The following is a 23,359-nucleotide window of genomic DNA, read 5'->3' as shown; positions in this document are numbered from 1 at the left end:
AAAGCACAGTGTCACAGGTGATCTCAGATGTAACATTTTGTTTTGTTTTGTCTTTGCACTCAAAAAAGCCTGATTAAAGAAGCTAAATGCTAAACTGCGTCCTAGTCAAGAGGTGAGGGTTCACAATGAGGTTTCATTTTTTAAGGCTTGTTTAGAGGGCAACAGCAGCAGTGCTGAAGTGGAGCCTGTGGAAGACTGGGTCCCGTGCTCTCCTCCGCGTCTGACTGCCTCAGAGGTCAAGAGGTCACGGGGGGAGAGGGGCCAGTTCCACATGGGTGGGCAGGCAAACAGCAGCAGTAGCCAGCAGCAGCACTGGTGGTAAACAAACTAGAAAACTGAGCGCTACATTCTGAAGCACTGCTATCGGCTACCAGCTTCACCGGGGAAAGGAGCTAAGTGGGAGTCGAGGTGAGGGTGCAGGTGGAGGGGGGGTGTGGGGGATTGGTTCACCTATGTGTCCACTGCAAGGGACCGTGTGGAGTGTTGACTGCCAAAGAAACCCTCCCAAAACAAATACTAGCTGTGTTTGTGCTGCCGCTTATCGCCACTCTTATTCAAAGCTCCCGCGGTGTTTGCTTGAGAGAGATAGGCGTCTGCGGGAGATAGCCAACAGCTACGCTGGAATGGCTCAGTCCTGGTGCGCCTTCCCTTTTAGGGACACAGAGGTAACGCTTCGCTCCGAAAGACCGAGAGAGGGAAAAGCCATCACGACAAGAGGAGGACTGAGCAGCTAAGAATCCATAAACAAAGTGGCTAGCCAATGACAAAGCCGGGCAGCACAAACATCTTGACACCAGAGAGGAGGGGAGACGAAACACACCACACAAAAACAAAGCTGAAAGTGAAATGGGAGCAGTTTCTTTCGCAGGGCAGGAGAGTGTGACTGACAAACAACTAGGCAACATGTGACTGTGTGAGAAGCCAGTGAACGGACGGACGCGAAAAGAACCACCACCATCACCACACACACTGAAGTCTGTATACTGACCGCTTCACTCTCATAGTAATTATCCCAGTGCAGTCGGTGAGGTTTCTTTGTCATCTGGAAGCAAGGTAGATGGGAGGTTAAGTGACAAATTGTACATGCAACTACAGACAGACAGACAGACAGACAGAGACACACACACAAAATCTAACACACACACACTCACTCTAACACACATAGGCACTCGCATTGATTTTTTCAAAATGTACATGACATATATTGGTTGGATAAAGCATGCTGTTAATTGAGGTAATTAAAAGGGACAGAGGCATACAATTTATGGGAGCATGCACATTTTACTCCGTAAATCATTTTACACATCATACACACACGCACACGCACACGCACACACACACACACACACACACAAAGACAGACAGATGGGTCTTTTAAACAAGGTGGTAGATGGACCATGCTGCTTCTAGAAGTCAATCCAATAGCAATTCAACAAAACCATCTATTCATACTAATACATACATAGTAGGACTGGGAAAGATTTTCGCTAAACTATGGTATGGACACAGGTGATAGTTTACACAGGGTGGGAGGTGTGATAACCACTCGCTTCGCCTGTGAAATTCTGAACATACAGTAACTTGTGAAATTCTCCAGATTCTCGGGTGATTCAGAGGCTCTTATTCAGTATCGAAGTTGGGAAAGAGTGCGAGGACGAGGGCAACGGGAAAAAATGGCAAGAATTCACACTCTCCTCAAAACGTGCACGAGGGCTTCATGGGAACTTTGAACATTATTTGACTGGAAAACTCCGGACCCCTGATAGGACACAAACTGGACGAGAGGCAAAACTTCCAGATATTTTTGCACTTGCTCATAAAAATTCCATATTTCCCCACTGCTAAAAAGGACACACACACACACACACACACACACATTCGTGCGGTGGAGGGACTGGGTCTGGGTCTGGATGGGTTGCATCTGGACACTGGCTGAGGGGACACAGATCTGAACAAAGTGTCCTGGACAATTCCAGCAATGCTGACATTTAACAGATACTTGAATTGTAAAAAAAAAAAAAAAAACCACGTAAAATCAATGGACATAATTATGTTGCTTTCTTTTCAGGAACCTCTTGGTCTTTTTTTTACTGGTGTGCATGTGTGTGTGCGTGTGTGTGTGTGTGTGTGCGTGTGTGTGTTTTGGTACAGGATGTCACTGCCTGCCAACAGGTAAAACAGAATCATAATACTGCTGCATACTTTGGACACAGACCCAGCCAAGACCTATCCAAAACCCAACACATCAAATCCATACGTTTGGACACACACACACACACACACACACACACACACACACACACACACAAACACACGGACACACACGGACACACACGGACACACACGGACACACGGACACACACACACGAACACACACACACACAGACACACACACCTTAAATTTAGATATATTGGTGGGACAGACATAGGGGAACTAAAGTTATTAACTGTGCACAGACACAGAAACAGACAGAGGGACAGAGAGAAAGAGAGAGAGAGAAAGAGAGAGAGAGTGGAACAGAAAGACAAGAGAGAGTGACAGAGAGAAAGAGAGAGAGAGTGGAACAGAAAGACAAGAGAGAGTGACAGAGAGAAAGAGTGAAACAGAAAGACAAGAGAGAGTGACAGAGAGAAAGAGAGAGAGAGTGGAGCAGAAAGACAAGAGAGAGTGACAGAGAGAAAGAGAGAGAGAGTGGAACAGAAAGACATAATAAGAGGTAGACAGACAGAAAGAAACAGATAAAAAGAGAGATAGAAAGCGATAAAGAGAGGGGGGGAAGAGAAAGAGGGGGGGGCAGAAAGAGACTGAGAGAAAGAGATACTGTAGAAACAGAGAGAAAGAGAGAGGGAAAGAGAGAGAGGAGACACAGAGAGACTAACTGTCTCAGTCCCAACGGTCCCAGTGAAGGAGAAAAAAAAGAAACAATGGAATCTCTTTCCTCTGTGCCACGTTTCCCCCCGCTTTCCTGTTTGTGGTGCAGGAGTGAGTGAGTCTGTCTATGGGCAGCCAGAGCCTCTGGGAGCGTGGCAGCTGCATCATGCGTGTGTGTAGGATGAAGCACACACACACACACACACACACACACGGATTCATGACGCATATACGCACACACACGCCTGATTAAAGTGGACTTGTGACAGACAAACACACACACAGATACACAACACAAATAAATAAAAACTGAGAAAGGAGACAAGCTACAAAGGATAACTGAATTGCCTTGATTGCATTTTCAAATGCCTTTCATCTAACCCTCTGATTGCTTTTGAGCCCCAGCCCTTGGATAGCAGAGCAGAGCAGAGCAGAGCCCTGTTAAAAGGGCAGTGACTGCTCTGGGTGGAGTGGAAGGCCCACCTGGTTGAGGTAATGGTACTCTTCAGGCTTCTTGAGATGGAACTCTTTCTTCTCCTCGTCAGTCGTTCCGGCCAGCAGATAGTAAAACACATGGTAGTTCCTACAGAGGCCAGAAAAACAAATTAACAAATCACTAATGATACTTTCCGCAACACGTGTCTGTAGAAAACATGTCTGCTGCAATATGCAGTGTGCCTGTTGCAATGTCATATTCTACATATTTACCAAACTGTGTGTATGTGTGTGTGTGTGTGTGTGTGTGTGTGTGTGTGTAGCCCTGAAGTCAGCAATCCATCTCTGTGTGGTGCTCGAGGTTTTCGGGCCCCCAGTGTGTTTCTGTGTGTGTGTGTGTGTGTGTGTGTGTGTGTGTGTGTGTGTGTGTGTGTGTGTGTGTGTGTGTGTGTGTGTGTGTGTGTTTAACCTCCACTGTTAGTCAGACACCCTCACACCAGCACAACTACAGCACACTAACAAGCCTCTGGACAGAGCAAAAAGGCCACGGTCATGTCACAGTGATGAGAATAAGAATACAGGCTCAATAGCACCAGGAGATGAAACAGGATTGAGATACAGTAGATGTGAAGAACTGAACCAAACAAAGAAATACTTGCAGGTATGAATTATTTTTGATCATCAGTATTTCTAAATACACATCTCTGAGCATCCTTTTCAACACACAATTGTATGTAAAAGGAATTAGATGTGCTAGATGCCCCAGAGTGGTCAATAATCAATAAATCATAATCATCTGTCACGTGATAAAAACGACTATCATTTTTAAGTGCTATTATTGCTGCAGCTCCCAGTGCCACTGGGTTGTATAAACATCCCTCACTGCACAATGTGTCAAAACAATTCATTTCCAGACAAAAGAGGAACAGGATCCTCTAAACTCCGGAAGTCTTATCTGGTCATAACTGGACCTAACGGTCAACCCGACAGACAGCGAACAGATACAAGGCAGGAGTTTATATAAGGTCTCCAGCTGTGAGGGCACCATCCAGGAGAGCCTGGTGGTGTGAGGGTGTCATGTTCGCTAACACTACCCTTGTTGTCACTTCTGTCCGAGTGAAACACACACCAGCAGGAAATTATGGTCTGGCCTGTCCCATAAAAAGCCTCTTTACGCACATGGCATGTTAGTCTTTTTTGTTCAGAGCTGGTGCCATTGAGCTTTGTCACTGCAATGATGGTTTCCTCTAAGGTCTGCTTAAGGCTGTGTGAGATGTTGAGTAGCTGTATGTCTCTTTGTGTGTGTCTACGTGTGGTGTGGAAGCGGGGGTAGGGAGGTGTCTCTGTGTGTGTGTGTGTGTGTGTGTGTGTGTGTGTGTGTGTGTGTGTGTGTGTGTGTGTGTGTCTGTGTTCATGCATATATGTGTATGACTGGCTTGACTGGGGGTACTGTTAACATCTCTGGAGAATAATGTCTACCTTGAACACACTGACTGCTGTGTCGTGCGATCACTCCCACATGTTCTCGCTCACACACACACACACACTCACTCACACACTCACACACTCTCACTCACACACTCACACACAGGTGGGCTTATCCTCCTGCCGCTAGCCTTAAACCACAGCTTCCCTATTCAGACAGACTGGGAAACATGTTGTGTCTAGTTTTGTCTATGAGGCATGCAAATTTGACATCTTGGCCTTTGGACCCAGCGAAAATATGCATTTAAATGGATACGTTTCCCCGAGATTGAGACGCATTCTCACTAGCGCATACGGCAGCATCTGAAAACAGCCATTAGGCCATAACATACCACAACTGTAAACTAACTAGAGTGGTGAAAATAACACTTAATACATTACCTCTCGTTATGCTCCTGGTACACCAGCCTTGATTTCTCCAGCAGATATTTCTCTACATAAGCCCTGTAACAAACAAGGGTTCAGTGCTCACAATATGCGTCTCTTCCACAAAGATAAAACTTTTATTCATGATAAACACCAGCCAAATAAAAAAGTCAGGCATACCCAAAAATATTGATATGATCAATAAGTATGGGTAGTAAAGTGTGAAAGTAAGGGCCTCCAAACATAACATTGATAAGAAACAGGTGTAGTTCTGATAAAATGTTGGTTACTGCCAAGAATCCACTTACCCTCGAACAGTGCCACTCTCCTGGTAGTTCACCTGGATGAATTTGCCAAAGCGGCTGGAGTTGTTGTTGTGAGCGGTCTTGGCATTTCCAAACGCCTGCACAAGACAAAGAAAGACAGAAAGAGAGACAAAATATTAGCAAAATAATGCACGGAAGCTTTCAAGTCAATTAAAAATATCTGGACCACACACAGGAAGTGTTCAGCATCTCAGTTCTACTGGGTTATAAATTATTCATACCTTCTGTGTGTGTGTGTGTGTGTGTGTGTGTTGAGGATCAGTACTAGAGCAGAGGATGTACATCCTGCAAACATGCAAGAAATTGAACAAGACAAATAAATTCTCTCAGTGGATACAGCCAGCAGTGGATACAGGCCATCTGCCTCCCAATCTGCTTCATTTAGTCAACCATTCTCACAAAGTACTGACCATTACTTAAAGATATCATTTGATAACCATCAATTGCTAAACATAAAAACACGGGCTCTAGGTATTCCCCTGTGATTTGTTATCTGTGGGATACCCAGCGGGAGGATGACGTGCGCTTGATGGAGGAGGACAAGGGGAGTCACAACACCTCCAGCCTCGCGGAGGATTCTGACTGATTGTGTCTTCCCGCAGCAGCACTGGGTGAGCGCTGACCATAACGAGAGCTGAGTGAGCCACTGGAACGTGTGTGTGTGTGTGTGTGTGTGTGTGTGTGTGTGTGTGTGTGTGTGTGTGAGTAGCAGGGGAACTTTAATAAGACGTCCAGTAGTTTCCCCCTCAGGCCTGTTTGTGTTGTACGCCTGCCTGCAGGGGAAGTAGTTCTTCAGCATATATAAACCCACACGCTTATTTGTAGCTCTGCCACAAGTAAACAAATTCCTTTCGCAAAACACTTTGAGCTGCCCCTGCCCTTCTGGACGAAGGGTGGAAGAAGGAAAAGAGGGGAAGAGAGGGAGAGGGAGAGAGAGAGAGAAAGAGAAGGAGAGGGGGAGGGAGGGAAGGAGAGAGAGAGGGAGATGGGAGAGAGAAAGAAAGAAAGAAAGAAAGAAAGAAAGAAAGAGAAAGAGAGAGAAAAAGAGAGAGAGAAAGAGAGAGAGAGAAAGAGAGAGAGAGAAAGAGAGAGAGAGAAGGGAGATATAGGGAGAATGTCCTGGTCGGTCACCCTCTTTCCTTTCTTTGACCTCAGAAGAACTTCTCACTGACCAGATCACCAGTGTGAGTGTGAGTGTGAGTGTGTCTGTGCACACAGTGTGCCCTGCTAAGTTGCATGTTTTCAGGAATAAGCCGCAGCCACACACACCACCACCCAGCTCTGACTCAACGCTTCCAGAAGCCGGTGGAAGATGGTGTGGGAACCCAAGGCGCTGGCTATGACCGCATCGACAGCAGTACAAGCCAGCAGACATCAGCCGACCAGCAGACATCAGATTTCCACTGCGAAATGGCACAGCCGGACCAGACAGGCCAAGAGAGCCAGTCCAGCACAAACAGTCCACCACCACAAGGCCATTCCAACAATCTGCAGACGGCTAGCGTGGTGAAGTCCCGGAACTGGGACTCAAAGCATCCCCCCCTAGTTGCAATATCTACAGTAAATGAAACAAACTGTGAGGTGTTGATGAATACACACGAGACAACAGATGAAAATTAGCACATATGGCTAACACAGGCTCTTGTGCAGCATTTTTGTCTGTTGATCCATTAGTACTACGGTCCCCATCATATGTAAATAAATGAACATAGTCATAGAAACATTTAAGACAACAATCCCGTTGAAAAATGAGATGCAGGTCATTTGAGGCAGCGGGAACGCTCTAGACCTGAACGGCAGGGTGCCTACTCTAAAGCGTGAGCTCATACTGTATCTCCTCTCTAATATTGAGGTTTTCAATGGAGCGGCGGAAGGCAAAGTAAGGACATGCACGTCTTGCCAAATGGCAGACGGAGGTACATTCCTGGAGTTTGCTAATTTGCTCGACACTTGACATTCCTAGCTGGTGCCGAATGAAATCCGAACTGAGGACTGTTAAAGGAGAAAAAAAACACAAGCTGTGATTTATGTGTTGTTAACGTGCAGACATCCACCTGGAATTTGTAAAATCATCTGTGGCTAAAAAAGGGGCTGTTTTAAGACTGGTATGTTCACGGTACGTGTAAGAAACCCTCCCAATGTTGGCGAGCAGAGCGGTTGTGACGATGGTCCATTTCAGATTTTACAGGAGTGTGACGCTCAGTCCTGGACACTGCATCTGGGCCCACAGGGGCAGGCGGGTGACAGGGTCCAACACACTCAGACAGGAAAGGGGGTTGGGGGGTGGGGGTCCCACACAAGTGTGTAGCAGATGAACTGAACGACATAAAAAAAGGCAGAAATACAACGCTCATAACTTTCTCTAGCCAAACTCAATACATCAGGGAGTGTTTAGCAAACATATTTTGGGGGAACTCCAAGGAGGTCATTGAGGAGAGCAAATCGGGGAAACACAGACAAGACAGACGGACTGACTGTCTTCAGAAGCAAGGCGGTGTCATGTGCATAGTCTAGCGAGAGACAAATAATCTCTCTTTTAGATGACTCCACAGCATTGCAGAGCAGCAGCTCTTTCACAGGGTTACTGACACGTGGCCTATCTGAGCATCAGCCCTTAGCCATAGACCACGGGAGCGAAAGGGGACAGATAGTGTAAAAACAGAGTCTGGAAACAGACTAAGCCTGAGAAATAGGCTAGTGCACCTCTAATAAACAATCCGGGGCAGCCGTGGCCTACTGGTTAGCGATTCGGACTTGTGACCGGAGGGTTGCCGGTTCGAACCCCGACCAGTAGAAAGCAGCTGAAGTGCCCTTGAGCAAGGCACCTAACCCCTCACTGCTCCCCAAGCGCCGCTGTTGTTGCAGGCAGCTCACTGCGCCGGGATTAGTGTGTGCTTCACCTCACTGTGTGTTCACTGTGTGCTGAGTGCGTTTCACTAATTCACGGATTGGGATAAATGCAGAGACCAAATTTCCCTCACGGGATCAAAAGAGTATATATACTTATACTTATACTTATACTTAAAAAACGCTGACAGCATTGTGGCGATCAACCAGGTCAGGTCAGATGCTCCACCTGAATTTGGAGTAGCAGTGGTCCTGATCTGGGACACATATGACCGAGAAAAGAACATAGCTCCACATAGCCTATGACAATCTGAGCTCATACACCCATGTCATATTAGAGTATGGACTGAACTAGGACAATTGCGTTGAACATTTGCATGACACACTTTTGTCCAGATTTTAATAAAAAACAATCAACAAAGACAGTAGATCCTGTGTGTGATTGTGGTTACCATGGATCAGTCTCCTCGTGTCTAGTACAGCTGTTTGAAAGTCGAAGTAAACAACGTAACAAGCAACAGGCCTAAAAGACGCTAATTGACCATCACACCTAATCATATTCCACTTCAACCAATCTTTTCATGCACAGTGCACACACACATGTCCTTGGCACTCGTACAAAAGAAAAACTCCCCCCTCAGCCACACCCTTGCGGCTTTTCTTTATGATACGCTTCCAAGAAGCGGGAAGACGGGAAGCATTAGAAACAGTTACTCATGTAAGCCCCAGGCGTTCAGGCTTCACGGAAATGTCGGCTACATTGGGATACCGACTGTCCCATCAGGACAAAGGACAAAAGCGAGCTTGCTACCCCCGTCCCCATTTAATGACTTCATGGGGCAAAATTAGTCCAAGAATGTCACTGCGGCCCTTCTCTGTCCATATGACCTCTTCCCCCACTTAAACTGTAAGCCTTTTTTGAGCACAACAATGCTATTAGAGCCATTAGCTGGGGACAGGATGACGCACTGTCATGCGGCGTCACCCCAGTGGCATCTTGTCCCCCAACGGATCAAAAATGAAAGCCTCCCTCGAAGACCGCCAGAAATGATATCACTCCATTCTGGCAAAGTAAAAGAAGGCATTTTGGCAGTGTGCTTCCATATGGCTGAGTATTAGATCGCTGTGTGTACGACACACGACGTACGCAGTCAGTGACTGTTCTGAGGATGATGGGAGCACTGGCGATGTCACCCCGCATGACTCTCAGCCCCAGCCTCCCATCGAGTCAATACGGTTCTGCTCGCGCTTGGTCGAGCAACCAGGCCAGCGCAAGGTCACCTAGAATCGCACTGCACCTCGCACACAATCCCTCACCTCTGCACTGCTACACAACACAACTCATCCAGCATACAGGCCACAAACACACATGCATAAACATACATCCACACACACACACATCCACACACACACACACACAACACACTACACAACCACCCATCACACAACAGAAAACATACAAAAACGCATTACAATTTGATGAGGAACAAAGGGGTCGGCTGCTTTCACAAGCCGCAACGTGGCAAAATCAATTAAGGCGGAGAGAGCTGAATGTGATCCAATGAGGCTTTTAGTCTGTGACCTCACCGCGTGGCTCTTTTGCGATTCGATGTCTGGGCTTGGCTGAGTTGCCACACTTGCTGTCAGTAGATTATACAGTACAAAACGAGTAAATGGCTTGGCTTTATAACATGAGATAAGCCCATATCCAGTGGCATCATTAGAATATCATTTCCATAGCAAATTGCACTTGCTGTGCAGCATGTACCAGAGGGTATACAGTGTCTAGGGAAAAACAAGGCTAGAAAAATGACACCTGAAGCCATGCCTGTTACAGAAGGGTATAATAGCTTTATATATAATTTTATCCCCACAGACTTGTTAATAGCTATAGATACTGAACAAACATACTAGCCAATTGATTCTAAATAAAATAGAATAGACACTGGTACACACATATTGTAACCAGAACTGGACAGCAAATTATTGTATCACTTGAAAAGTAATCATCTTATCCAGGAAATATGCACGGGAATACACTTTCTTACGTCTTTGCGGTAGAAACTCCAACATTTTGGAAATTGAGAAAGATTATGTTGAAACACCAAAACATGTCACAATAGAAACTTGCTGCTTGTGATGTCTGACTCGTCTTCAGCAACTTGGGACATTCAGCACTCAATCAGTTTCAGTATCACTTCAGTCAGTCAGCACTCAATCAGTTTCAGTATTACTGGGGTTTTGCATGAGTGTTTCGCTGGCTGTAGCCAAGGTATGGAGGTGCCTTTAGCCACAACATCAACACTATTGACTTTCTTTCCATTTGAAAAAGCTGAGGCAGGTTCTCATGATGAAAGTTCATGATAAAATAACCAACTTCCTCCTCTTCACATGTAGTCACTATGCCCCCAGTAGCACAGAGGCCCTCGAAAGTCCCCCAGTACAACAAACCACTTCCCAGTTCTTGGGGCTCATTGCCTTTTGGTAAGAAAAGGTAAGAAAAGGTCTCAAACGGAAAGTATGACCGGAGCAGTAATTGGTGACCAGTGACCACCATGTAATTAAGCAAATAAAGCTACAGACTCTGAGGGCAATTAAAGCCTCCACCCAGGCTCAAAGCTACGCATCAGATGCTGGCCAGACCCAAAGCCTTGTATGCAGGTCTTCGCACGCGAGTGCGACTGACCGTGAATGAGTCAGTTCCTTCTCACCCACAGCGCTGTCAGACCCAACAGCTTGTTCGAGTCCCAGGAGCAGATGCAGGTGTCTTGTATTCAATTACCATGGCATGAGAGAGCGTCCTCCAATTACCACAGAGAGCCAAGGCATAACTCACAAGCTCTTGCGCTCAACATCCGAGACAACCAATAACATTTTCTTCTGAGAAACAGACGATTTATTTGTAACTGCGGTCGGATGGTCAGGCAGCTTGGATGGCCTTGTCTACAGAGTTTGCATGTGGGCCTCATATGGTCCCATGACAAGCACTGCAGGCCAAATATGAATTCAATTAGCAGAATTTCAAAGTAAACAAAACAGGAAACACTTCGAAATCCTAAAACCAGTGTTCAAAATGCTAATGAATATCTTATTGAATGTCAAAATGGGCTACAATCCAAATGTAGTCCATTGAGTAAGAGCTAGTGGAGCCATGCACAACATCACAGGAAAAGACACAAATAAGCAAAAACAAAAAAGTAAATAAATAGACTAAAATAAAAGTGCAAACATCATATGGTGGCTGATTTGCCTACAGACACTTCGAGGGAAAAGCAGCTGTGACCTCTGAAGCATCGTGGAGAACATTCTCCCAAAACTACATCTCGGACACAACTGCAGCTGATTCCTCTATGGATCCGTCCGTTAACCGGAGCCAGCCTCAATCTGCTCGAGGAATTCTCAGTCTGGATGCATCGTCCCACAGCTGGACACTAAACAGCAAGCATATGCATAACTGCGAGCATCCCAAGATGAAGGGGGGGGGGGGGGGGGTAAGCCAGACACACACAGAGTGAGAAAGAAAGGAAAAGAAGAAAAGAAGAGAAAAGAAAAAGAAGAGAAGAGGGGCGCTTAGATACATCAAGAGACACCAGACCACAGCCTCGAAGAGAGCCGTGGATACAGTGACAGAGTGCAGATGAAAGAGAGAAACAGATACAGCTCTAACGACAGAACTGCAGGGCACTAAAAGCAGCCATCAGTCTTGTGGCCAGGCATGCGCTACCAGTGGTGCCTTAGAGCAATTAGTCATGGATTGTAAAATGAAAGTCTATCCTCATGTTCATGGCATGTAATGACCAACCTCTTTTTCTTTACCCATCAAATATCTCTTTCATTTGACCATAACATTTTTGGAAAGAGCCACCAAGACGCCTACATAATGAACTAAATAAAAGAAAAGAATGGCTATGGTGAAGCCTTGAGCCGCAAGGAGCGTTTCTGGTCTCTCTCTGACCATCCAGGAGTTCTTTTAACGTTGATTTGCAGTCATTTGTACATTCTGCTGAGGGTCTTAAAATCAGGGTATTCACTGACCCTTGAGAGTGGCTACAGGGTTGATTGAGCAAAGCCACCAGTAATGGAGAGCTCTGTGATTGGTTCATATACTGTACACTGGCAGTACTGCACACACCGAGCGACTCACCCTTACTAGAAATATGTTTAAAAAAACATGTTTCTCTACTTTCAGCATTCATGTCTTTTCAAGTCAACGATCCACTCTAAAAGGTCAGTATTCTACCTCAGTAACCAGTTGCATGTGTACTTCTCATTTTTTGGGACTTCTATTCAACCAATCACGCCTGAGCCGTGTCCACTGACGCACGACTACGAGCAGAAGACAAAGCATTTCCTGCCACTGTCACTCACTGTTGGTGAGCAACGAGGCATTGACCACTGGAGTAGAGAGAGTCGCCCTTCCTGCTGGAACCTCTGATGAAAAGGCCTGTGACTCACTTCCTGCCACACCCCCGGAGCCCAGAACACTGACCATGTCATGTTCTAAAAGGGTGAGAGCGCATCAGCCCCAAGGAATAACACAGACAAGATGCAAGGAGTGATTGAGTTCCACAGCTAAAAGGCCCAGAGTATGATTGTGTGTGCGCGCGCTCTCTCTCTATTCTCTGCCTCTCAGCACTGCATTACATTCCAATATCAAATTAGTGCTCTTAGTGCAAATTAGGGTGCGTTCGATGGTTTGTTAACCATGTGATTTATGTGGTGTTTAGAGGCCCCACGGCGTGAGGAGAAACCTCTCCACGCGATCACACCCGTGTGCGTTCCACGCGTCGAATCCGTGGTGATCACCCTGGAGGCGAGGGCAATCAATCATATCAGTCGGACGCTCACTGTTAGAAAGGCACACGCTGAGTGCCTCTTCAGGAAGTGCTGCCAAAATCTGATTTATTCCAAAAAGAAGCGACTGAGTGAGCATACTATGGAGAAGGGAAAGGGAGAGGAGAATATCGACTCAAACTCTGGGTGACTGAACTGCACACTGTAATCCGTTTGGGAGCCTACGAGGCCCCTTTTGAGGCATTGTGTTTCAGCCACGAGTGAGACATAAATGTTTCATACCTGTGTGTGTGTGTGTGTGTGTGTGTGTGTGTGTGTGTGTGTGTGTGTGTGTGTGTGTGTGTGTGTGTGCATGTTTGTGTGTGTGTGTGCATGTGTGTGTGTGTGTGAGCATGTGTGTGTGTGTGTGTGAGCATGTGTGTGTGTGTGTGTGTGTGTGTGTGTGTGTGTGTGTGTAAGTGCGTGTGTGACAGGAGGGAACAAATGTGAACCCCACATGAAATCAATAAGCATCCAGCTCTTGTTTGCCAGCCCATTCCATTAAATATGAAACAGACTGCTGTTACTGATGGTCTCGCCAGCTCATCCTTAAGCAAGCCTGTAATAGTCCTGATTGGTTAAGATTGCCACTTGTGTGTGTGTGTGTGTGTGTGTGTGTGCTTATGCGTGTGTGTGTGTCTGTGTGTGTGTGTGTGTGTGTGTGTGTGTGTGTGTGTGTGTGTGTGTGTGTGTGTGTGTTTGTTTGTTTGTATGCGAGTGTGTTTGGATGCATGTCTGTGTATTTGAGAGCAGGTGCATGGAGGTTTCCATGGATCCCTAAATTGTAGGTGGTCGTCTCGTCTCGTTTGAAGTCTTCCCCCTGACATGTTGGATGAGTGAAGAATTCCCCTGCCAGGGGTTGCCGTTGAAAGGAGAGGATGTTTACTGGTCGGCTCTACGCTCCCCCAAAAGCAGATGCTGACAGAGGGAACAGGGTGCGTAAAGATTTAAAAAACTGGAATAATCTGAAGCCTGAGTTAGGCTGTTGACCATGTGCTTATAACTGTGTAACTCTTTGTAACTCTGTCTGTGTGTATGTGTGTGTGTGTGTGTGTGTGTGTGTGTGTGTGTGTGTGTGTGTGTGTGGCAAAAGAACACTAGGCACCTTGTCACTGACACTAGTTGAGCAAGAAGCCTCAGTTTTTAGCACCAAGAAATCCTCAATCATGCGATGCACACGAAGGCCCCCCCCCCCAGCCAGACAAAGCTCTGCCTTGTCAACTCTTCGCAGCACTCTGCGACGGGAGCTGCCGGACTGGACTGCGTACAGTAAGTACCAAATGACCCGCGCGGTCACAGTTCAGCCAGTCACCATGACTTCATGGCGGCTTTTTCCAAGCAGCACTAATGCAAGGTCATTTTCTCACCACGCTGGGACCCCCACATCCTGGATTATCCACTTCACTAACAGAAACAAGTCCCCACCCTCTTCCGCCCTCCCTTCACTGTTAAAGTTATATTATAAATAAATACTCTCTTTCTTTTTTCTTTCTTTCTCTCTTTCATTCTCCCCCTCTCTCTCTTTCTCACCCCTTCTCCCTCTCACACAGGACTGAGTCCAATAACATTTGATTTGGTTTGAACTTTTGACCACTTATGTAAGAGTATTTAGTTTCTTAAGTGAGAGCGAGGTTGGGTTTCACTGGTACTGTCCAGCTCATTCAACAGGCCAACACTCAATAAAAAAAAATACAAAAAAATAAAAACCCCTTCAAGACCCCATCCATTTGTGAGGAGAGCGAGCCTCTCCTTCCCTTGATCCTAGCGGTTGCGACGGCACACGAAAGGGAGGGGAGGGAGAACCTGGCCGGACCATGAATGGCACAACAATGATGAGGGTCAGGTTTGAAGCGAGAGGATCCTTTTTTTGGCCACAAAGTACCCGGCGCATTCCGGAGCAAACAATGGCGTAGTGTTTCTTCACAGCAGTGTAACCAGAGCAAGGCTAGCTTGTGTGCTTCTGTGGCAGAAAAGGCCAGAAGAAAACCTGTTTTGTGAAAAAAATACAAAGCAAAAAACGAAGCAAAATACTGTTCTTCTCTGCGGTCGCCCCCTGCCTCAGCTGAGGCATTTGGAAGACAACAGGATAGCAAAATGCTACCTTCATTTTAGGGGTTTCATTTCCCATGAACAAGCTTTTCACACAGGACATAGACCACCATGACCGTGAATAGAAATGTAGCACACTTGACAGCGAAAGACACAGGTAGTAACACCTTTTAGCCTCTGGATAGAAATGTAGCACACTTGAATAACGTGAATAGAAATGTAGCACACTTGACAGCGAAAGACACAGGTAGTAACACCTTTTAGCCTCTTGATATACTTCAGTACTCAAAACATGCTGTGACACTGGTTTAGGTGACAACTGTGGTATCTAAACCTGTCATCAAATCAGTGAACAGGTTGAGATCTCACAAAGGTGTCAAAAGGTGTAAAAATGGTGGGAGGGAAAGAAGCTTGAAAAACACTGTCTGATGCCTCATAATTCATTTGAGCACACGAGCAGAAGGCAGCCACTAACAGCACTTGTAGACAGCAGCCCAGTCAAATGCAGGCGACGCTGTAGCTTCCCATACAACACCAGCCTTAAAGGGAGCAGCTGAGGAAGAAAGAGGGCCTTTCAGACGAGTCATCGATCCGGCACCACAGCCACACACACACACACACACACACACACACACACACACACACACACACACACACACACACACACACACACACACACACACACACACACACACACACACACACACACACACACACACACACACACCTTCAGCGACCAGTCAAGTCAATCAGCATTCGCCACCAAGCTCAGCCAGTCCCCTCCGGTCACCCACCGACTTCACTAAACCCGCGTAGGGAAACACACAACACACTGGCCTATTGTGTGCGGTCGTGACCCCACCTAACTGACAGTATTCTTCTCCCAACCCCGCGCCTAATCTGATAACCGCCGCACAGGAACTTGGAAAACTATGCTGCCTGGGATAGCAACGCAGGCGACGTATAAAAGATTTGCATGTCAAGCAGCAGCGGTGGTGGTGGCGGTTGTTTGCCTTCTTTCCAGGTGACGACTTCACTTCAAACTGACGGCTCAGCTGACTGCCTGACCTTTTTGGCTAATGCCATAATTATGGAGCCTTGCAGAAAGCTAAGCTTGAGCTTGCACTGAGAAAAATGCAGGAAGGGAGTTTTAACGACTAAACTAAACTAAACTAAACTAAACTTTAAAGCCCTCTCCTGACTTCCATTTACAGTATGCAAGCGGCCTTAGCAGGGTCATTATATACAGTACATGGCAAAGCATTTAGGTCACATTTTCACATGCAGCACTTTTGCAAAGTCACATTCTGAAAGTGTGCGGAGGATGTAGGACAAGGAAGGCAGAGGGAAAAAAGTCTTGCAACCATTCTAAGAATAGAGAGGCAAAATGTAGTTCATGTTGTTATTGGACATGATGAAGGAGCTTGTAAGAGCACCTTCCTGAAAGTCAAACTTTGTGCCAGATTCTATGCCATAGGCTTAAAGGTATTTTCCTTCCTACGTTCCTTTCTTGATTGGAATTATAAGTTGTTGCTTTTTCAATAGAGCCATACAAAACCCCCAATGCACTAGCAGAACACCACAAGCCTTACCTTACTGAAAAAAACTACAATCTATTAAAGTATTTCCAGAAAAATACTAGCCTACAGCAGTCAGTAAATTCGATGGTTGGTTTTAAAGGTTGGTATAGTGGGCTGCAACACCTATATCAACATGAGCATACATGAACAGCCTTTGATGTTTTTCTCACAGGATGCAACAGCAACTGGGGGAAATAATAGACCACATCCCTCCAGTGCAGCTATTTGTGCATGAGGCCGAGCGGCTTGTGGTTTCTAATGGTTTAAAAGGGGGAGGTTAACCTTGCCTCTGGACAGACACGCTCTCTGGGCTGTCACATGGCACCAGCCAACAGCCATATTGATCATGAGGGTGACCAGAGAGGACAGCTACAGGACCGCAATCCAGGTCAACACGCACTCATGCGATTCCAACACATCAATGATAATGGATAAACCCAACAGGACAATATTCGAGGGAGTGAGTGAGGGAGTGAGTGAGTGAGTGGGAGGGAAAGCTGTCTAAGCTTTGTTGTTGTGGTGATGGTTGAAGCGGATGTTGTTTAGAGAACGACTAATGTTTTTTTTTTTGAAAGGGAAAATATTTTGAAAAAAGATACACACACACTCACTCTGTCAGACTCACACTCTCTCAGAGACACACACACATAGAAGACCCAACACACACACAACCAAGACAGTAAACTGCTATTCAGTTTTTCAGAAAGCCTGTCAAAATGGGGGAAGCATATCTTGGCAGTAAGACATCCAGAGCTCTTCCAAGCATTGAGCGAAGCCAAGCAGGTTTCTGGCTCCTGACAGCTCCAGTTGGAGGGGGGAGGAGGCGGGAGACAGAAAGAGAGACAGCAGCCTCCATACGCCAGAGTGACCTGGAGGGATCTCCTCTTGCTCGTCTCATGCTGCCTCTGAATAACCACCCTCCCCGACTGGGTGCGGTGTGGTGCGGCGTGGTGTGGTGTGGCGTGGCCTCGTCTCGCCCCGGTGCCGAATTACCGAAGAGGAGGCACCGTGCCGCTGGCATGTCATTACCATGGCAGAGTGTTGTGCGAGGACAGGGCAGGGTGCCAAGGCATTTGCCCAAACCTACTGACCCCCGTCTCCCTTCTCTCCGTGCAGTGGCCAGATTACAGCCCAGACAGACTGCGCCTCGGAGGCCAACCCCTGCAGCTGCTGCTGCACACTACTGGGACTGGGGCTGTTGCAACAGGCAGGGGAATAAGAGGGTGGTGGTGGTGGGGGGGGGTAATAAAAAGAATATATGCGCTTGGCAGCTGACAGACACACAAATTATTTTTCAGTTTAGAGGCTGCAGATAATGGCCTGCTGCAAAAAAAAAAAAAAAGAGGTGAATGATGTCACTGGAGATCTGACCGACAGCCAGTCAATGCACTCCCCCACCACGCACTGTAAGCCTCAATTGCCATTGGCGGACGCCAAGAAGAGTAAACTGGTGATGATTCTTCAGTGGCAATCTCTCCCTGAACCCCATCCACACAATAGCAGTGGCCAGAACACAGTGTCCTCAGAGACAACAGATGTGCATTGCTGCTCCATATACGGGAAGCCAACCGCTGCAAACGAATACACGGGTTTGTATTACACAAGGCCAATACAGTAATCCATGATGGATACAAGCAGAAAATCTTCCGTATCTGTTGGTCATATAAGCAAGATACTTAACATTTTATGCACACCAGATTCAGTATTATAAAGTAGTACTTTCAGTACTATTTGTTCTTTATTCTTTCATTAATGAGAATACTTTTACAATAATACTTTTACTTTTTTTTAAAATATTTTTTAACAACATACAATATATTCAACTACAATAAAAATGAGAGTAATGATGAATCACAGTGGCCTTGTAAAATGAGGTAACAAAACTGATCTCATGCTTCCATAACCACCATTTTCCAGTGCATTTAGCCTTATTTAACCTTTGAATAAACTCAAACATTATTCACTCAAGAGGTGGGCTCCATGGTTAGAGAAGCACTCGCATTTTTTCGCCTGTGGCCAGCAACCCATGATGAAGCGGCCGTTTTGCATCCCACTTTCAGCCCTTTGGTGAAAATTTTCCAGCAGGGGTTGACCTCGACCCTGCCAGTGTCACCAGAGTTCAGAGTCTTCAGCCGGGGTGAAAAAATGTGGTGATTAAAACGCCTCGAACCAGCACATTCTGCAGATAATTGTGGGTTTGTCATGACACCGAGAGAGAACTTACACCAATTAATTAAAATGGCCACATTTCTGCATCAAAGCAGGAAATTAACAAAGAATAACAAAAGCTGATGGTTTCATTTACACAGTGTTGTTTGTACTTGGTCAACTGTATGAATGGGTCATCGTGAGGCTGCTCTGAACATGCATGCTAAAAGACACGTTCACCACGCCACATTCCACTCACAAGGAAGTGAAAACCCAGATGCTGGAAAGACTACTATAGTAACAATGTTCACCGCTACCGAAAGCCATCCAATTCATTTTTCCACTGCTTTCAGTGTTTGTTGTATTTGTTTTGGCTTTTTTGTGCTTGGCAATTCATGTTTATTAAGAGAGTTTTGTTTATGTAGGTATGAATGGGCAGTATGTTTTTGACTGTGGTGATATTTTTTTGGGAAGGAGCAGGCCAGCTGCCCATGGTCCTGCTGTTCCTCTGTAAGCTGTAGCAGACCTCTGCGAAGCTTCCGTGCAAACCCCGAGCAGGCACAACACCTCCAGTGTACTTCAGCGTCTGTAGGAAGTGTTCGCAATCGCTAGGCAAATGTGCCCCCCTCCTCTCCCTCTCTCTGCCATCACGTGAAGGCCTATCACAGGATAAACAGATAAGCGTGCTCGCTCACAAGAGCGGAGTCAACACACTGTTTCCCCTACTTTGCTCTCCTCTGACATCACCTTCTCTGGCTACACAACACCCTCCATGAGGTATTAACTGCCAATCAACAAGGCATATGGCTTAATAAAAACTGTGAATACACTCACTGCTGGTAGCCAAAGAGCTGTCTCTCTAACAGGGATAGGGCGAGACTATCTAAACAACATTACTCTGGTGGCTATTGCTCAGGAAGCCAGCCTTTAGCCAGAGCCAATCCTTCCTTTTCCATGTTAATAGATACAATATTGTGAGCTGGAGTTTAATTCTGGACGGACCAAAAATAAACACTTTCCATTCGTGGCAGTTGTTAATATAGTATACAAAAAACAAACACAAGCATAGGAACAATATCACTGTTTCAAAGACATGCTGACAATTTTCTCAATGAGGCCTCCAAAAAAATCAACATCTGTCTTTAAAATGTCATAATATATTTTGAGTATTTGAAGGAAATTATAGTAAGTGCCAATAATAAGATTCCAAATGTGAAGTTTAACAGCCCACGTTTTTTTTATTTATTTATTTCGATGGAAAGGCATGGGGATACTACATGTAAAACACTTCACAACTTTGAACTCACTTGGCTTGCCAAGGTACTCTTAAAACCCAATTTTCCACCTGACAATCCTTACAGTAAGTCTCCCACACTTGGGGTTACTAGAGGCTAACCGTGGCGCGCTCGTCTGTTTGACAGGAATCGGCGCGCTCGTAAGGACATCCGTATTAAAACAGAGAGCGAGGGACGGCCGGGAGGCTCGGGTTCCTGACAGGCAGCGAGGGGGTGGCGGGGGGCGGGGGCAGGCCCTGGCCCAACAGGGACAGGAAGAGGAAGGGTGCCCAGACAGGGCTGGAAGTGGAGGATATGCGGCTGTCGCAGCCAGAGAGGAGAGGAGCTTCCCAGTCGCCTACGAAGGAATGTACTGCTGTGGCTACAAAGGGAGTCAGGGAAGTAGAGAGAGAGAGACAGAGAGAGAGAGAGAGAGAGAGGGAGAGAGAGAGAGAGGGAGAGAGAGAGAGGGAGAGAGGCAGACAGAGAGGGAGAGGTGGAAAGGAGGACGAAGGGGAAAAAGAAAACATCCTGGAATTTGTGCAGTCTCTCCCCCACTGACACTTAAGAGATTGGTGCGCTGCTACTCGGAATGTTACTGTGCACAGTGAAATACAAACAAACACTCACACACACACACTCTCTCTCTCTCTCTTCAGTGTAGGTGACGGGTAGAGTCAGCAGGCCTTCTTGCTTTTCCATACAGCCGATGAAAAACACGTACGCTATAATAAAACAAGCCTCTGAAACAATAGGGTGGTAAACAAGGATTAGCGATCTATATTTACCCACAAAAGAGCTGGCTTTCACAATTTTATTGCTGGAGCTTTTCTGGCCGGCAAGCCCCCGATACAACAAAACAAGAAGCGAGATTAACTGCCCAACCTTGTTTTCCTTTCTCACACTCACACGCTAAACAGTTGTTCATGCGCCTCAGTTTTTGCTGGAGGCCACTGTGTTAAGAATGTCAGTTGGGGGGAGGGGGAGGAAGATGAGGAGGACAAGGAGAAGGAAACTCTGCCATAAGTGAAATCATAAAAGGACTGTAGTCCACTCTCAAATTCCACAACGACAGAGGAAACTCGACCACCAGTGGTTGAGGCTTGAGATTCATCAGGAATTCCTGACCAGCTCTAACATAAACCACCTCTTCCCCCTGTATTTGTAAGGCCAAGAGTCAGCCTTGTGGAAACAGCACAAAGATATTGATAATTATTATTGTAGATCAGTTCATTGTTGCTTGGGGTGGTGTGGGCCTCCTCTTTCCCACCATCCACTGGGGTGGGATCCTGGCAGAGGAAACAAATGTGTCCAATAGCCACGGAGCTGATCGTGTTTTACACAATGATAAAAACACATCCATATGAACCGCGCAAATCCTATGGATTCAATACGGATCTCAAAACAGCAGGAATGTACTGTACTTGCATTGCCAATTCCCATACATTTCAATAAAACAGAGACTGAGGCACAAAGAACTGTGAGAATCAATTAACATTTAGAAATGTTGAGGCTGTTATAGGTAGCGAGGGCTATGCTGAACTTGGGCTCACAACAGCATACTGATCGCTTTGTGTCATCATCTACAGTTTACATAGCCTAAATGTCAGTTCCTGTTCCGTTTCAAAGCTTTTTTTCCGCCATCCATAATTGATGACCCAACCCAGCTTGGTGAGAAGACACAGCCTTTCACCAAAGAGTCAAGTCAAGGTTTGTCAGGGAGAGGGGAGTGGTTGTGTAGTGATAAACAAACCAACCACATTCCTCTGAAGAAACACAGACCATAGAAATGTCACGCAGGCTGAAAATGCCAAGGGAGTACACAAGAGAGATTGAGGCCTTGCTTGAGATTGGCTCTTCTTGCGTTGTTGGCTGCCATATTGCCAAGTGTTTGTCCGGGCTGAAACTACTACCCATACCTTGGAAGTTAGTCAGTTGTAAGGGCTGACCTGACGGTGCTGGTCAGAAAAGACCATTCATTACTAACTATGAAGGCCTGGAATGGCCAAGTTCAAGGGGCGCTAAACAGTAGTTTAGTAGGATACAAATACAGCAGAAGAGGAGTGTGATGGTGCTCCACATAGAAGTACACCACATGCTTATTACCACACTGGAAATACAACCCATAATGGGCCAGTTTCCCTTATATGGATTAAAGCCTGGTCCTGGACTAAAAGTGACCTTCAATGGAGACTTTGAGAAAGGGCTTTTAGTCTAGTTTTAAAGGTAATCTTAAGCCTGACAATGAGTTTAGGACAAACAATCAATACTGGTGTCAAGTGTACCATATTTTATAATACCTAGTTTTGTTTGTCCATATAGTTTTGCCTGGACAGTTGCATATCATGACTTAATCCAGTCAAAAATTGAACAGATGGAGTCATCTACATCCATGCTTTAATGTTGGGGAGATCCTCTCAAATGGAATCAAATGAGTTAAGCCTTACAATTTGATTTAGCACAGAAAGCTATCTAAACATGCACTAAATGTCTATGTGCGCTCCAGCTCAGATGTTAACATCATTTTGATATTCCACCCTTATGACCTTTTCCAGCATGCAATACTATTGATGAACCCTGCATTAAGGAGCTCATTTATAAGGCGATGTAACACATTCCGTGTAGATGAAATCAGCCCACACTTGACATTTTTAAGTAAACAGACCCGAGGATGGTGCATGTTTCACACTGACAGTCTGCCCTAGCAGAGAGATCACTGCTGAGATCTGGGAGGGGCAAAGGGTCCTCTCTGTTTAACCTTCTCAGAGAGAGAGAGAGAGAGAGAGAGAGAGAGAGAGATAGAGGGAGGGAGAGTGAGAGAGAGAGAGGGAGAAAGAGAGAGAGAGAGGGGGAGAGAGAGAGATAGAGGGAGGGAGAGGGAGAGAGAGAGAGGGAGAAAGAGAGAGAGAGAGGGGGGAGAGAGAGAGAGAGGGAGAAAGAGAGAGAGAGTGAGAGAGAGAGGGAGAAAGAGAGGGGAGTGAGAGAGAGAGAGGGAGAAAGAGAGAGGAGAGAGAGAGAGAGAGAAAGAAAGAAAGAAAGAAAGAAAGAAAGAAAGAAAGAGAGAGAGAGAGACACTTGCATGAGACTTGCAGATCAGACGACTAGCAATGCTGTCTGATCAGACCGGCCTGCTGCAACTGCTTC

The 23,359-nt window shown here is 46.1% G+C and overlaps 1 protein-coding gene across 12 annotated transcripts in view; it reads right to left on the bottom strand.

The window, feature by feature from the left end:
• myo9aa (myosin IXAa) overlaps positions 1 to 23,359 on the bottom strand; it is a 102,613-nt gene that overhangs the window by 47,130 nt on the left and 32,124 nt on the right. For 9 of the 12 annotated variants that reach the window (XM_076286831.1, XM_076286824.1, XM_076286828.1 and 6 more), the window contains exons 3-6: positions 5,467 to 5,561; positions 5,174 to 5,236; positions 3,356 to 3,455; positions 989 to 1,042 (exon numbers count right to left, since the gene is read on the bottom strand). In XM_076286831.1, coding sequence (XP_076142946.1) covers positions 989 to 1,042; positions 3,356 to 3,455; positions 5,174 to 5,236; positions 5,467 to 5,561 — 312 coding nt within the window. The remainder of the gene's footprint in view (positions 1 to 988; positions 1,043 to 3,355; positions 3,456 to 5,173; positions 5,237 to 5,466; positions 5,562 to 23,359) is intronic. The other 3 variants (XM_076286829.1, XM_076286834.1, XM_076286830.1) reach the window with 1 other exon arrangement.

Source organism: Alosa pseudoharengus, unplaced genomic scaffold (assembly GCF_046254945.1).
Source record: "Alosa pseudoharengus isolate Yale_2024_CS ecotype anadromous, Long Island Sound unplaced genomic scaffold, YU_APseudo_1.1 YU_APseudo_1.1_scf_16, whole genome shotgun sequence".
NCBI classification, from domain to species: domain Eukaryota; kingdom Metazoa; phylum Chordata; class Actinopteri; order Clupeiformes; family Clupeidae; genus Alosa; species Alosa pseudoharengus.
The sequence above is the reverse complement of the archived record's forward strand: the minus strand, read 5'-3'. Positions and strand labels throughout refer to the sequence as shown.